The 15936-nt window shown below is 48.2% G+C and overlaps 1 protein-coding gene and 1 long non-coding RNA gene across 6 annotated transcripts in view; one reads left to right on the forward strand and one right to left on the reverse strand.

Annotated features, from left to right (window-relative positions):
* LOC309518151 overlaps positions 1–1541 on the reverse strand; it is a 155916-nt gene extending 154375 nt beyond the window's left edge. The window contains exon 1 of the long non-coding RNA XR_014213366.1: positions 1028–1541. This is a non-coding gene — a long non-coding RNA (uncharacterized lncRNA). The remainder of the gene's footprint in view (positions 1–1027) is intronic.
* A 3881-nt stretch (positions 1542–5422) lies between these two features.
* Positions 5423–14919, forward strand: TMEM107 (transmembrane protein 107). Of its 5 annotated transcripts, none has more exons than XM_082197949.1 (6): positions 5423–5553; positions 7637–7755; positions 8611–8678; positions 10802–10902; positions 11449–11545; positions 14342–14919. In XM_082197949.1, the coding sequence occupies exons 2-6, from the start codon at positions 7669–7671 to the stop codon at positions 14409–14411; spliced, it is 423 nt and encodes a 140-aa protein (XP_082054075.1). In that variant the 5' UTR covers positions 5423–5553; positions 7637–7668; the 3' UTR covers positions 14412–14919. The 5 variants fall into 5 exon arrangements, with proteins under 5 accessions (XP_082054075.1, XP_082054071.1, XP_082054072.1 ...); XM_082197945.1 differs by having other exon boundaries at positions 5439–5516; XM_082197946.1 differs by lacking the exon at positions 11449–11545 and adding an exon at positions 13130–13226 and having other exon boundaries at positions 5439–5516.
* The last annotated feature ends 1017 nt before the right edge of the window (positions 14920–15936 follow it).

Here is a 15936-nt window from a genome sequence, read left to right on the forward strand (position 1 = left end):
GTGTGGTCCCTGGAGCCAACGGGTGCGAGTGGAGGCAAAAATCAGGCAAAAATCAAATTGCGTCTCGGAGAAGGGAAACCTGAAAAGAGGAAGTTGCTGCTTCCCTGCATTCTGCCTCAGGGTCTTACTGCCCACCCGCTTCTGTTTCGTTGCTGTGTTTGCTCAAACGGAACAAAGAGCAGGGAAAGCCCCTCCCCTCCAGGCAAGCAGAGGGGAAAGCAGAAAGTCCTTCCCTCTAATTCCTCTCCTTGCTCTGGTGCTGCTGCTGCTGCGTCTAGGGACTCGCAGGCAGCGGGAAAACATGCAGTTGGGAGAGAGAGAGAGAGAGAGAGAGAGAGAGCGCTGGCTGGCTTGTGTGGGTGGGTGGGGGGAAACTTTTGCCTTCCTTTCCTCACGTTATAGCCCTCTCCTGCATTCTTAGCCAGCTGCTTCTCTGCACACCCCTCTTGTGCTCCTTGTCCCTTCTGTGTTTTTCCTTCCCTCCCCACTTAAAATGTGGTTACAAAGCATGGATCCACATGGATCCTCAGGATCTCTGCATTGGGTCACCCCAAATTCACCATCAGATCACATAGCATGTCCATGGCTACAGCCTGCCCCCCCAAAATCACGCACCCACTGTTGCCTGGGGCTGCAATGGTGCAAAAACGTGGTTACAAAGCATGGATCCACATGGATCCTCAGGATCTTTGCATTGGGTCACCCCAAATTCACCATCAGATCACATGTCTGTGGCCACAGCATGAAGCACAAAAATGATACACCCACTGTTTCATTCAGAATGTTTTCCCCCTTGTTTTCCTCCTCTAAAAACGATTTGCGTGTTATGGTCAGGTGCGTGTTATAGAGCAAAAAATACGGTATATTATATTCTCTATATATTTTATATTATGGATTTTACCGTATTTTTTGCTTTATAAGACTCACTTTTTCCCTCCTAAAAAGTAAGGGGAAATGTGTGTGCGTCTTATGGAGTGAATGCAGCTATCCCAGAAGCCAGAACAGAAAGAGGGATTGCTGCTTTCACTGCGCAGCGATCCCTCTTGCTGTTCTGGCTTCTGAGATTCAGAATATTTTTTTCCTTGTTTTCCTCCTCCAAAAACTAGGTGCGTCTTATGGTCTGGTGCGTCTTATAGAGCGAAAAATACGGTATGTTGTCCAATGTGGTGTTGTTTTCTTTGGATGGGGCCTCTCTTTTCTGGGGTGGTGGTCAATTCCCTTCCTTTCCCTGTACTGATTGACAAAGAATGCTCTTTGACATCTCATAATTAGGTCTAATAATAGAGTTGGAAAGGAATCCCAAGGGTTATCTAGCTCAACGCCCTGCAATGCAATGAGCCTGGACTATAACTGTGGATTAGGCCTGGAGTGGCCTGATCCAGCAACGGGGTGGTGGGGGAAATTGGTGAGGTGTTTTCTTTTCCTTAAGATGTTCTTGTCTGCTGAATTTATGTATATTCTCTAGAGCGGAGGGCTGCTTTTCTTTCTGAAGAAACCCAAGGCAGAATTTTTCTGGATCCTGGCTTGATTTTTAAATAAATGGTTTTCTCTCTGATACCAAAAAAAGGAAAAAAAATATGTGTGCCTTCATTTTCTATGTAGGGTGTGTGTTTTAAGACAGAGGAATGTCCTGGTCTTATCTGCTGCTTTAATAATAATAATAATAATAATAATAATATTTGTACCCCACCCACTCTGGGCGGCTTCCAAGAAATTATAAAAGCATCATAAAACATCAAACATTAAAACTTCCCAATACATCTATGCACTGAGCGGTGCAAACGGTCTATCCCCCACATATCACAACACTGCAAAATTCACTCGTTCTCCGCGGAATCAGCTCACCAACCTCTCGCCTTCCAGCACCACACAGTCAGGGGCTGATGGGAGTTGTAGTCCAAAACATCTGGATGGGTGGGTGATGGCTGCAGTAGTCTCTGGCAAATTCCCCAAAGGGAGAGGGTTAGTGGTGGTGGAGAGGCGCTGTGGACTTAACAGATGCTGTTGGACTCCCAAGTCCCATCAGCCCAGGCCAGCATGATGGGAGTTGTAGTCCATCGACATCTTGGGGCTGGGGCACCAGTTCCTTAAGGCAGAGTTAGTCTCTGCTCAAGGCTAGTGGAGAGGGTCGGCCCACACACAGGGATTAAAAAACACGCCTAGAATCTCATTTCTGAACTGCATTTAGCCTCTGTCCTGAGATCCATCAATCAGAGCTTGTTTTGTGCAAAAGACATACATTTAGGATTAAAAATTTGCTGAATCCAGGGATCTGTGCGCTGCGTCTGAAGCAAGCAGAGTTCACAGCCCTCCTATCCAAATGCCTCTTTCTGGTTACCCTTGATGATTCTGACATCAAGAATCACAAAACAGAGAAACCAGTAGGGGAACACTTCAATCTCCCAGGACATTCTACACAAGATCTCAAAGTAGCTGTTTTACTACAAAGGAATTTCAGAAATAGACTGGAAAGAGAAGCTGCTGAATTGCAACTCATTACCAAACTTAAAACCATGGAGAGACCTGGTCTGAACAGAGACATTGGATTCTTATCTCATTATACATGACTAAGCCATTTCTCACCTTCTCACCCCTTGCCTTTTCCTGTAAGACCTATTACAGTCGTTAAGAATCGTCAACAGGCTCATCTCAGCTATCTGCCAATCTCCCATTCCCACCACCCTTCTGAGTAATACCCCTCCCCACCTTCTCACTATATAGAAGGATCTGGCAACTTCTGTTTCAGTGTATCTGAAGAAGTGTGCATGCACACGAAAGCTCATACCAAGAACTAACTTAGTTGGTCTTTAAGGTGCTACTGGAAGGAATTTTTTTGTATTTTGACTATGGCAGACCAACACGGCTACCTATCTGTAACTGGTTACCCCGAATCATCTTCAATTGTCACAATTATGGGAGGCAGGTGGGTGGGGCGGGAGCCATTCTGTTGCTTGCTGCTTAAAAGGGGGAAACCCAGAGATCCACCCGCTGATCCACTTCCTGCCCACTCCTTTACATGCTCTGCAGCTGAAAAGGCAGGATGCTGCTGTGAACTGTTGCAGACGGCGAGAGCGATCTTATAGATGCTTCGGGAAAACCTCACCCCGCGGATGGCATTGGTGGTTCAGTGGTAGAATTCTCGCCTGCCACGCGGGAGGCCCGGGTTCGATTCCCGGCCAATGCAACTTGCATTTTTCTCTCTCTCCCTTTCTCAGTTTCTTTTTCTGTCCCCAAAATATTTCCCCACGCGCCACAGTCCCACCCTTGCGTTATTTTCCTCGCCGAGTAGCCCCAGGCAAAGTGTGCATCGCAGGCAAATTCCTTCCTTTCAGATCTCCCGGTTTGAATCCTGGTTATGTTTGCTTTTTTTAAAGCTCGACAACTGTCTGGATGGAGAAAGGAGGAGGGGATTTAAAAATTCCTAGTCGATCGCTCCACTCGGCTTCAGGCGATCGTCAAAGCAGACTCAGAAGTTGTTGTTGCTGTTTTTCTTGCAAGACGGGCGTGCAGTAGCAAGCAGTGCGAAAGGAAAGTTAGAAAGCATGAAATGCCCTTGAGTATTTTTTTTCTCTCCACGCCGTGCTTTTTAAACTTTGCTTGTTTTAAAGCAGTATATTGGGGAGGTTTGGAACGGGAGAGGTAAAAATAATAAAAAAGGCACCGCTGGGATTCGAACCCAGGATCTCCTGTTTACTAGACAGGCGCTTTAACCAACTAAGCCACGGCGCCACTTGGCAAACGGGCTGCCCGCTCTGTAATCTCACTATGTATAGATGCAAACAAAACAAAAAATCCAGTTCGGCTCTTTTCAGGAAGTAGTAGCTAGACGGCTGGAAACTCTTAAAAGCGAGATCGGGCAGTGGAAGAATGATTTACGTGTTCTCCTTTACGTGGAAAACTATTGCGTGCAGCTAGAGGGCTGCAAACGTGCAATGCACCGTTGCAAGATGAGCATTTCGTTGCACGCGCGACACAACCCTGTTCAGGACGCTCTGCACTTGCTCAGGGACCTGGGCCGCCTCTCCGCCTTTTGCTGGGTAAAACAAAAGGATTTCTCGACGCAAGGGGCGAGTGGCGGATATAAGAGTTGAAGACATCGTTAGTTCCCCTGCTTTGTGCAAAGGGCAGATGATCTGTAGGTTGCAATGACGGCTGCAGATTGTCAGTACAAAGAGGCGTCATCGGAAGCTGCAAGAGGCCGGAGGGGGATGTAGCTCAGTGGTAGAGCGCGTGCTTCGCATGTACGAGGCCCCGGGTTCAATCCCCGGCATCTCCAGGTGTTTTTGCTTGGCGCTCCAACAATAATCGTAATTTAAAAAATAAAAGGCAGGGGAGATTTTTCTCCTTCCGGGTGTTTCCCAAAAATCAAAATACGTGAATCGGTTAAAGAAAATTCCCGCTCGAAGTTTGGGGACTTGTACGGTTTCCAATGAGACGCCAGATGCGTTGCAGCTGCTGCTTTGCTAGAAATACTGTAATCTAGCAAACATTGTGTGATGAATTTCCAAGGCTGGAGTTTTCCAGCTTTGCTTTTTCTGCTTTTTTATTTTGCTTTCTCTTTGTGTGTGTTTGTTCTACTGCATGAAATCTGGGTGGGGGGGCAGTGACACCCGTTGATATAATCTAGCAAGATGCAATGAAAAAGAACCCCCCTTTTCAATGAGCGCGGAAATTATGAGTGGTAGCGAATTCGCATCGGCGGAGCTTGTTGGCCGTCTACTCTTCCATATGGAGGGGGGGAGAGGAGGAAGATGAGCGGTTTAAATGGGATTCTGCTAGCCAAACCCCGCGCAAAATAAGCACGCTGTGAGCAGGATTCGAACCTACGCAGGGAGTCCCCATTGGATTTCAAGTCCAACGCCTTAACCACTCGGCCATCACAGCTCCGTATAACCGCTGCTATTACCATATCCAAAAGTAGATAATCGGTGTTGGGAAGAAAATTCGATTCGTTGGATCGCCTTTTCTTTCTTTCTTTCTTTCTTTCTTTCTTTCTTTCTTTCTTTCTTTCTTTCTTTCTTTCTTTCTGACAAATTTTGCAAGGGGAAAATGAGCTGCTATGGTTTGTAAAATGTCTAAGCAACAGGGAAAACAGCTGCAAATAAAAATGATGACAAATATTCAGAAGCTGGCATTTTCCTGCAGCTACTATTATCCCCTGGGCCATTGGGGGGGGGGTCCATAGAAAAGGGGAAAATAACAATAATGGACTTGGCTGCTTTGCAATGCAGCATCATGCTTCATTTCATCCCCCTTTGGATATGTGAGTGGTTTTTAAGCTCCTGCCCTAAATCTATCACATATATTCGTAGTCGCGGCGGCGGCGGCGGAAACCGACTTTTCCCCGAGCGGGTTCAGAAAAGCTGGTGAGAACAACAATACGGCAAGTAAAGGGTTAAGCCGACAGCCTCTTTGCCCGCAGCCAAAATGGCCGGCTCAGACTCGCCCGTGATCTCAAGCTCTCGCGATGGGAAAAAGCAGCTTCGAGGCTTCCGAAGCGGTTGTCAGGGGCAACGGTGAGGCCTAACGGCGAGGCCCTGAGCCCGAGGGGCGGTATGCGGCGCTCGCGTATATCGAGCTTGGGGCCAAAAATGGTTGGCGGGAGACGGGGGTGCAGTGGGGCAAGGCTTGACATGGTTGTTTTAGGCGAAATTCGGGGGGGGGGCTATAACTGCTCTGTCGTTTTTCAAATCAATTGTTTGAGGCGGGATTAAGGGCGCATGCGCATTTGTGCTTGCCTGACATGGGGCGAGGGTCGTGCGACCCCCCTTTGCACCTCTTTTGGTGTCTAATCAATTAAGGAGGTGGTTGTGGGGGGGGAGCGTATGCCCTCTTTCTGGTGCAAGCAGGGTGGACCCCTCACCCTCCCACCCCAACTTTTAAAAGGATTTTAGATTGCTTGTAATAATAATAATAATAATAATAATAATAATAATAATAATAATAATAATAATAATACAATTTATTTATTTATACCCCGCCCTCCCCAGCCAAGACCGGGCTCAGGGCGGCTAACAACCAATAATAATAACAAGTTGATTAAAATACAATTTAAAAGATTGCGATACAACATTAAAACATTAGGATGCAGTCTCTTCATAGGAGGAGAAAGGAAAAAGAAAGGGGGAGGGAATCAAACTGATTCTAAGCCAAAGGCCAGGCGGAACAACTCTGTCTTACAGGCCCTGCGGAAAGAAATCAGATCCCGCAGGGCCCTGGTCTCTGTAAAAGTTTTGCCGCTTTTAAAATACAGTTTTATGTGCAATAAAAGATGCTGTTCTTGGCGAGGCACTTTTTACAAAAACCGCATAGAACAGATCTTAGGGGAAAACACAACCTACGTTTTCATGGTGGCTGGTGGAAAACTGGTTTTGTTTGCTGTATTGCAGCAAGCTCATAGTTTATTGTCGTTTGCTGCAATTGAGGTTTGTGGATGTAATTTTGTGCTGCTCATGGACTATTTCGTGCTTAACATTCACTTTGTTCACAGATGGACGTATTAAACCGGGAGCAGAAAATGCGTTACCCTCCAGATGCTTGGGGACGCCAGCTCCCAGCATCCTTGACCATTTGGCCATGCTGGCTGGGGCTGATGGGAGTTGGAGTCCATCCACATCTGGAGGGCACATGTTGGCTACCGCTGTTCTGCATGGTGGGGTCAAACAAAGGATGATACCTTCCTCTCTTTTGTCAAAGAATGGAGGAATTGATTTCGTATTTACGGGACCGCCTCTCCTGGTCTGCCCCGCAGAGGACCTTAAGGTCCAGGAATAACCATAGTTTAGAGGTCCCGGGCCCTAAGGAAGTCACACTATCCTCCACCAGGGCCAGGGCCTTTTCAGTGATGGCTCCGACCTGGTGGAATGCTCTGTCCCATGAGACCAGGGCCCTTCAGGATTTAACCTCCTTCCGCCGGGCCTGTAAGACAGAGCTATTCCGCCTGGCCTTTAATTTGAATCCAGCCTGATCTTTATTTCCCTTCTCTTCCCTCCCCCTCCCCTTTTATGAAGATTACCTGCTCTGAGACCCCACAGCTACTTCTCCCCTGGTCTCCTCGCTGGCCCAAATAGGACTAACTTAGCCAGCTAGCCCTGGTGATCATCTAATGTTTATTGGATGGATTTCCCCCCTAAATTGATTTTTGAATTCTGAATTTTATTCTTATTCATGTTTTTATACCGTATTTTATGCTGCTTTTACAATTAAGTGTTTTAAATTTGTTGTTAGCTGCCCTGAGCCCAGTTTCTGAACCGGGAAGGGCAGGGTATATAAAAAAAAATATTATTATTTATTATTATTATTTATTTCGGCACTCTGTCGCTAAACCTGTATTTTCTTCACCTAGCACGTAAACGGTAAATCATGCACCCACAAGAGACTGTGATGGCCATCATATTGGATGGCTTTGAAAGAGGATTCAAATTCATGGAAGATTGTAAAGCTATCAGTGACTACTAGTCACGAAGGCTTTCTGCCTCTGAACAGGGTCTTGCTTGCGGGTTTCTATAGGCATCTGGTTAGCCACTGTCAGAAATGGATCCTAGACTAACACACACACACACACACACACACACACTTCAGCAGCCAGGCTCTTGGGTTCCTGCTGATGTCCCTGCCTCTCGTCTTTTACTGCCAGGATTTCTCAACTTTTGGGTGCTGGGAGAGACGATGCCTTTGGTCACCGGACTGGTTCCCTCACGATTCCTGACCCTCACAGCCCATTTGGTCATCGTCATCACCATCTTCTGGTCCAGGGTGAGAAACCTGTTCCCAGCCTCCAAACTCCATCCCTTCCCCTTCTCAACGTGCTCCTATTTCTTTTTTTAACGGTGTGATGGGCCTTATGCTTTCCAAAGAAGAGCTTCTGTCTCCCACAAGTACCGTATTTTTCGCTCTGTAAGACGCACTTTCCCCCTCCAAAAATTAAGGGGAAACGTGTGTGCGTCTTATGGAGCGCATGCAGGCTCCATGGCTTCAGTGAAAGCAATGCGAAGCATTGGGTAGGCAAACTTAAGGCCCAGGGGCCAGATCCGGCCCAATCGCTTTCTAAATCTGGCCTGCGGGCAGTCCAGGAATCAGCATGTTTTTACAATGCTTTTATTTAAAATGCATCTCTGGGTTATTTGTGGGTCCTGCCTGGTGTTTTTACATGAGTAAAATGTGTGCTTTTATTTAAAATGCATCTCTGGGTTATTTGTGGGGCATAGGAATTCGTTCTTTTGTTGTTGTTGTTGTTCAAAATATAGTCCGGCCCCCCACAAGGTCTGAGGGACAGTGGACCGGCCCCCTGCTGAAAAAGTCTGCTGACCCCTGGACTAGGATCTGAGGGAGGACCAGGGTTCAAATCCTCACTCGGCCATGAAGCCCACTGGGTGGGTGACCTTGGGCCAGTCACGGCCTCTCAGGCAACCTCGCAGGGTTGTTGGGAGGATAAAGGGGGGGGGAAACCATGTGCACCACCTGGAACTCCTTGGAGGAAAGGTGTAAATAAATACAAAATAAATAAAGCATAATGCAGTAGTAAAGAGGTTATGAGGCTACTGCTACCTTGTTCTTCTGATGGGTGAATGCATGGCCCAAACAGTGGTTTCTCTGTTTTCTGCAATCCAGGAAAACAATGTCCGTGCTTCCCTGCCTCTCCAGTGCACCCAGGAGGAGTTTGAGAACCAAGACACGGAGTAAGTGCTCTGCCTGCGACTTTCTCTGCTACAGCCCTTCTCTGTGTACCTCTGCTGCTCTTCATTTTTTTATGCTTTTAAAAAGGTTTTTTGGTTGCAGTGGCCATAACTTGAAACAGGCTCCCAAGAGAAATACGCTGATTTATTTTTGTAGGCTTTTCCAGAACATGCATTTAAAATAAGGGCGTAGATCCCGTTGCATCTTTTAAAGCTTGTTAATAATAATAATATTAATAGTAATCTGTTACTTATACCCCACCCGTCTGACTGGCACGTTGATTGTTTTCAGAAAGGTGGGGTATAAATATTAGGAAAATATGTATATTAACAGCCCCTAAAAGCAAGCTGTTAAAGACAGAAAAATATGTGTTCCTTCCTCTGTTCCTCTGAAAGGTTTCCTTTTGAAATGTGGATTTATGAATCTGTGCTTGCAAGGTGTGCAAATAATAATGGTGAAAGGTGTGTGTGTGTGTAACGTCACATTGCTGTTCCATCGCCCTTCTCTCTCTGGAGCTGCTGAGAGCGCTGATGTCTCCCAGCTCCTCATGTTTTTCATCATCTAGCAAACGTCAACCGATGGATGACGCTGATGCCGTATTTACTTATACCCTAACCTTTTCAGATTATAAACGAGAACCGCTGAAAACGTAGGAAAAGTAATCATTAAGGACACCGATAGAATTCAGACCATATACATATTAAAAATCTGTTTAAAACAGAGAAGAGAAACAGCACCAGATAATGGCACCTCTCTGTCCCGCAAAAGGGTTGGGAGCTTGCTGTCTTCACAGCAGATGTGGCCACTGCTCCACCTAGCCGACAACAGCCGTAAATCCAGGTTTAGATTAAAGCCCTGAAGGGGTGGGGGGGATGGCGTGAGAAGAGAAGGAGCAGGACTGCTGCTGGAGCTGATTATAGGCTGCCTCTTCTCATCCGAGGACTGACAAAGTTGGCCACGGATCAGTCTGTTGCTTCTGCTGCCAAGGCTGATGGTGCTTTAAATGTGCACTCGAGGGAAAGGCTTCCGCTTTTTTTAAAGGTGGTGGAGGGTTTAAAAAAATAAAGGCAGGCAACAAGATGGGCCAATTATATTTTTTTGCAGTGGGAAATTCCAGACCATTAGCCATCAAGAGGAGCTTGTGTTTGCCTGGGGCTCTAATGTCCTTCATGCTTGGCATATTTGCTAAGAAATTCCAGGCCTGATCGTATTGCATTGGTGGTTCAGTGGTAGAATTCTCGCCTGCCACGCGGGAGGCCCGGGTTCGATTCCCGGCCAATGCATGACACCATAATTTTATAAACCTCTATCCTACCCATCTTTTATTGCTTGCTTGCTTTCTACTTAACAAGTCCCAAATCATCCATGACCATTGCCCGTGCTGGCTGGGATTGATAGAAGCTGTGGTCCAAGCAGCAATCAGAGGCCTCTGGCTTTGTGGCTTGCCCATTCTCTCTGTTTGTGGAGGAATGACTGCTGGGAGGAGCGCAGAGAGGAAGAACACTGTGATGCATCTACATCGGCACAGTTGGATGCCTTCATCTGCCCCACCTGCAATAAAACATGTCTCTCCTGCATTGGTCTCTACAGCCACAACAGGCGCTGTAACCTTCCAGTAGTTTGACTTGACCGCCAAAGGTGCAGTCCTCCATTTTCTCCTGAGACAGACGGATGTCAACAACAAATATTGTGTGTGTGTGTGTGTGTGTGTGTGAGAGAGAGAGAGAGAGAGAGAGAGAGAGGAAGGATTTGGGCACTGGGTGGGGAGAGAGAGAGACCGATTACTGTACAGTCATACCTCATGTTACGTTTGCTTCAAGTTACATTATTTCAGGTTACGTCCCGCGGCGACCCGGAACTACTGGAAAGGGTTACTTCCGGGTTTCGCCGCTCGCACATGCGCAGACGCGCAAAAGGACGTCACGCGCATGTGCAGAAGCAGCGAATCGCAACCCGCACGTGCGCAGACGCACCGCTGAGGGTTGCACTCTTTTCATGTTGCGAACAGGCCTCCGCTACCAGAGGTACCGCAACCAGAGGTACCACTGTAATTGGGCTCAGGAAAGAATTTCGGGTTTTCTAGAGACACAAGACGTAACCCTCCCTGTGGTTTTCCTCCCTTCAGGATGGTGGTGGCCCTGTCGGTGACTCTTGGGCTTTTTGCGGTGGAGTTGGCTGGCTTTCTCTCTGGAGTGTCCATGTTCAACAACGTGCAGAGCCTCTTCTGTATCCTTTGAAAAGGGGACAGACTGGACGTAGGTTGCGTGGGGTCTTTGTGGGGCGGGTGGCGGAGGGAAGCCACAGAGAGGGCAACCTGGACTCATCAGACCTGCAAAGTGAGGGAGCCAAACCTGAGAGCTAAAAAAATTGAACTCAGATGCCCCTGTTATCTCGTGCAGGTGGGCACCGGAAGGCGCTGAGGCCCATTGGATGCTCGCTCCTGGCCGCTTTGCCAAAGCACTTACGTCTCAGTCCGTCAGGCAGCGTTCTTCAGCCTTGCGGCCCCCAAGGTCATAGGGCTACAACGCCCATCATCCCTGGCCCACTGGCTAAGCTAGCAGTGGACGATGGGAGTTGTAGTCCTACGACATTGGGGGACGCAAGGCTGAGGAAGGCTGGTAGGCAGTTCCCACGTGGGAACGCGGAAGTTCTGGGTTGTTGCCGTCCCCTGTGTAGGCCAGCCCTGATGCCCCACAGCTGCCCCAGGAGGACTCGAGGGGTCCTGCCCTTCCTGTGTTGTTGCTCCCTGACTGAGTCTCCTTTCCGCTCCAGCCACAGGCGCCCACGCCTCTGCCGCCATCACGTTGCTCTTCTTCCTCTTTGAACAGTGGGACAGCGGCCTGTACTGGTGGATCTTTGCTTTCTGCAGGTCAGTCGGCGGCCGCCTCTGGTGGCAGAGCTTTGCGAGGCAAGGGGCTTGCTGCCCGTCGCCGAAAAAAGAAAGAGGGGGAGGGAATCAAATTGGCTCCAAGCCAAAGGCCAGGTGGAACAACTCTGTCTTACAGGCCCTGCGGAAAGAAATCGGATCCTGCAGGGCCCTGGTCTCATGAGACAGAGCGTTCCACCAGGCTGGAGCCAGTGTTGAAAAGACCCTGGCTCTGGTTGAGGCTAATCTGACTTCCTTAGGGCCCGGGACCTCTAGGGTGTTGCTATTTATGGACCTTGAGGTCCTCCGTGGGGCATACCGGGAGAGGTGGTCCCGTAGGTACAAGAGTCCTAGGCCGTGAAGGGCTTGAAAGGTCAAAACCAGCACCTTAAATCTGACCCTGTACTCCACCGGGAGCCAGTGTGGCTGGAAAAGCACAGGGTGAATATGCTCCCATGGCAGGGACCCCGTGAGGAGCCTCGCTGCAGCATTCTGCACCCGCTGGAGTTTCTGGGACAGCTTCAAGGGCAGCCCCACGTAGAGCGAATTACAGTAGTCAAGCCTGGAGGTGACCATCGCATGGATCACTGTGGCCAGGTCGGGGCGGGAAAGGGAAGGGACCAACTGCTTGATGCGGCGAAGGTGGAAGAAATGCGAAGCAGAGGAAATGCAGAAAGTGGGACTGCATTGGCCAGGAATGGTCGGCATTTCTACTCCAGAGAAAGTAGCTGGGTTCAAAGTGGAGAAGGGTGTCTTGGGATGTTTGTGGCCTCTGTAGGATCGACGTCCTTGCCGCTAGAAGGGACACCCACTACTATTTTATTCATTAAAATACACCAGCTGGTGTATTTACACTATCATCCTTGGTCGTGGACCATGCTTGCTCAGGAGTTGTAGTTCAGCAACACCCGGTGGTCAAAGGTTCCTCACAACCGAATTACGTCTGTCCCAATCTGTCCCCCAAATGAGCCCTCAGATTTACTAATAAGCATAGGACTTGCTGATCAGAAGGTCGGCAGTTCGAATCCCCGCGACTGGGTGAGCTCCCGTTGTTTGGTCCCAGCTCCTGCCAGCCTAGCAGTTCGAAAGCACACCAGTGCTAGTAGATAAATAGGTACCGCTCTGGCGGGAAAGTAAACGGCGTTTCCGTGCACTGCTCTGGTTTGCCAGAAGCGGCTTAGTCATGCTGGCCACATGACCCGGAAGCTGTACGCCGGCTCCCTTGGCCAGTAAAGCAAGATGAGCGCCGTAACCCCAGAGTCGTCCGTGACTGGGCCTAATGGTCAGGGGTCCCTTTACCTTTACTATTGTAAATTCCTTTGGTATCTTGGATTGCCCCAGCTCGTGACTATTGGGGAGTGGGTCCCTGTGACCTAAATCACATTTGATCCAGCAAATGCTCAGAGGGGGAGTGGCTGATCTCTCATCCTTGGTGCCGGGATGGTTTCTTCTCTCTCCCAGTTCACCCCCAGGCGCAAAATGTCTGGCACCTTTCTGTGCCAGCGCAGGCTGCTCAGGTCATGTGGGGCTGCCTGCTACTGCAGGCCTCACTTTACAACGCCAGTTTCCCTGACTGCTCCCCCCCAGCTTTGGCTGCCCACTGCAGTGCCTCCATCTGCCTCTCCTTTTTCGTCTTTGAGCGCTGGGAGACGGTCACGTACTGGTACATCATGGGCTTCTGCAGGTAGACTCTTAGCTCTGTATGTGTGTGGATATACCATACAGTGGTACCTCGGGTTAAGAACTTTGCTTCAGCAGGAGGCCCCATTAGCTAAAGTGGTGCTTCAGGTTAAGAACAATTTCGGATTAAGAACGGACCTCCGGAACGAATTAAGTACTTAACCCGAGGTACCACTGTACATTTTTCCGTGTTTAAGATGCCCCCATGTATAAGACACTCCCTATTTGGGGGGGGGCTAAATTTAAAGAAAATGAGGGGAGATGACCCAAAGTTTTTGAGCTTTTTTTAGGGGGAATTGCATGCGCACCAATGGATGGTCAGGAGATAAATTCCATTCAATTCCTAAACTGGCATATTGGCAATAACCACAATATGGTATGCTTATCTTATATGGTGTTCCATGTGTCACTGCTTGGAGGATTCTAATGTTCCTTGTATGTAGATATCATACCAGATGGAAAACTTGAAGGTATGGCATGATATCTAATTTAGGAACTGAATGGACTTTATCTCCTGACCATCCATTGGACTTTAATTTTTCAGGATATGTTCTGTTTGCATGATGTGTTGGTCTATGGAATTACACGTTGTGAAATATTATATGTTGAACTGTGTTTGAAATAGAAGTTACATAGTCAAAAACAGCCTGTTACGTTGTGTGTGTTGTGGGCTTCCCACAGGCATTTAGCTGGCCACTGTGAGAACAGGATTCTGGACTAGATGGGCAGTAGGCCCTTCCTATCTTTTCTTTTCTTTCTTCCTTTTTAAATTTTTTATTTATTTTGATTTTACATATACATACATACACACATCAAATAATCAGAATTTTTTTTAAAAAAGCATATCAGCAATGAAAATGAAAAAAAGCCTCAAAAACAAGCTTTTTCAAATACAATTCTTTGTAGCGAGTGCAAGCCGTCTTTTTGCAACTTCTGGCTTGACTCCTTGATTCCTAACATGATTCCTAACATGTTAGGAACCTTCCTATGTTTTCATATGTGTGTGTGTTTCACATGTTTGTTCCCCAGCCATTGTTATTCTCCCCCCAGGAAGGGGGGAGCCCTTCTCCTTAGCACTGACCCCCTCCCCTCTCTCTGTCCGTCTTCACCCCCTGACAGCGCCTTGCCTGCCGCTGTGGAAATACTGCTTTTCATCTCAGTCTTGGGCTTGAAGAAGAAGCCCCTGTGAAGCCCCTGCCACCCCAGAGGAGACCTTTGTTGGGGGCGACTCCAGATGGGCAAGAAAACCAACTAGCAGAGCCAAGCTGCGCTGGCACGGGGAAACAGAGACTGAGCACAGTTGGGGAGAACAGGTAGGATGAACGAGCCACCTGTTCAAGGGCTCTGACCCTCCCTGGTATCACATTGCCAGCTGCCACCCACAGTTCCAGCAACACAGATCCGTCTCCTGCGCTGCGTGCTGCCTCCCCCCAGCGGTAATCGTGGTAACAGCGCCCTGTTGCTGCACAAAGCCACGCGTTTATTCACACGTGCTTTTTCCAGCTTCCGGTCAAACGCCTCCTTCAGAAGAAATGGCGAAGCCCAAGCCTGTAGCCCAATGGGCCACCCTGCAAAAGGGACTAAGGGGGCATAACAGGTGTGTAAAATTTATTCAGGACATTTGATTGTAGTTAGAGAATGCTGTATGAGATTTATTACACTTTTTTACCTGAATAAAATAGCATCCTTCTTATGAATTCGCCACTTGGATTGCAATCATTAAAGTACAGTGGTACCTTGGGTTACAGATGCTTCAGGTTACAGATGCTTCAGGTTACAGACTCCGCTAACCCAGAAATAGTACCTCGGGTTAAGAACTTTGCTTCAGGATGAGAACAGAAATTGCATGGCTGGCGGCGGCACGGGAGGCCCCATTAGCTAAAGTGATACCTCAGGTTAAGAACAGTTTCAGGTTAAGAACGGACCTCCGGAATGAATTAAGTTCTTAACCTGAGGTACCCCTGTAGTGTTGATGAAGTCTGTTGGTTTATGTAGATCAGCTGGGGCTGGAAACATTAGGAGAGCTGCAGGTTGGAGGAAGGTGATATCGACTGACTCTCATCTCCCCCTCCTTGCCTTGGCTGCTATCGCCAAGTTAAACTAGTATATGAAACAAGAGCCCTTTAACCGCTACGTAGTTCAATTCCAAGGATAACAATAATAATAAATTATTATTTATACCCCGCCCATCTGGCTGGGTTAACCCAGCCACTCTGGGCGGCTTCCAACAAAATAATAAAAATACAATACTGTAAAACATCAGACATTAAACAGGGCTGTGAAATCTAGCTTGCACCAGATAACTTCGTGGGCCAAATGTCGCCATTCTCCTGCTTCTAAGCTCTTGCAGCTCTCCCATAGTCTCTCCTTCCTCACTGGGCCCCGTTTTGCTTCTGCTGAGACTTCATCTCCAGGCCTGTGGGAAAGATGGCTAGGACAATGGATAATAGACTGGACTGGACCATGGAGTTGTTGTTTAGCCATTTAGTCGTGTCCGCCTCTTTGTGACCCCGTGGACCAGAGCACACCAGGCACTCCTGTCTTCCACTGCCTCTTGCAGTTTGGTCAAACTCATGCTGGTAGCTCCGAGAACACTGTCCAACCATCTTGTCCTCTGTCGCCCCCTTCTCCTTGTGCCCTCCATCTTTCCCAACATCAGGGTCTTTTCCAGGCAGTCTTCTCTTCTCATGAGGTGGCCAAAGTCTTGGAGCCTC

This window comes from Podarcis vaucheri (genome assembly GCF_965113315.1).
Source record: "Podarcis vaucheri genome assembly, chromosome: 13".
NCBI lineage: Eukaryota > Metazoa > Chordata > Lepidosauria > Squamata > Lacertidae > Podarcis > Podarcis vaucheri.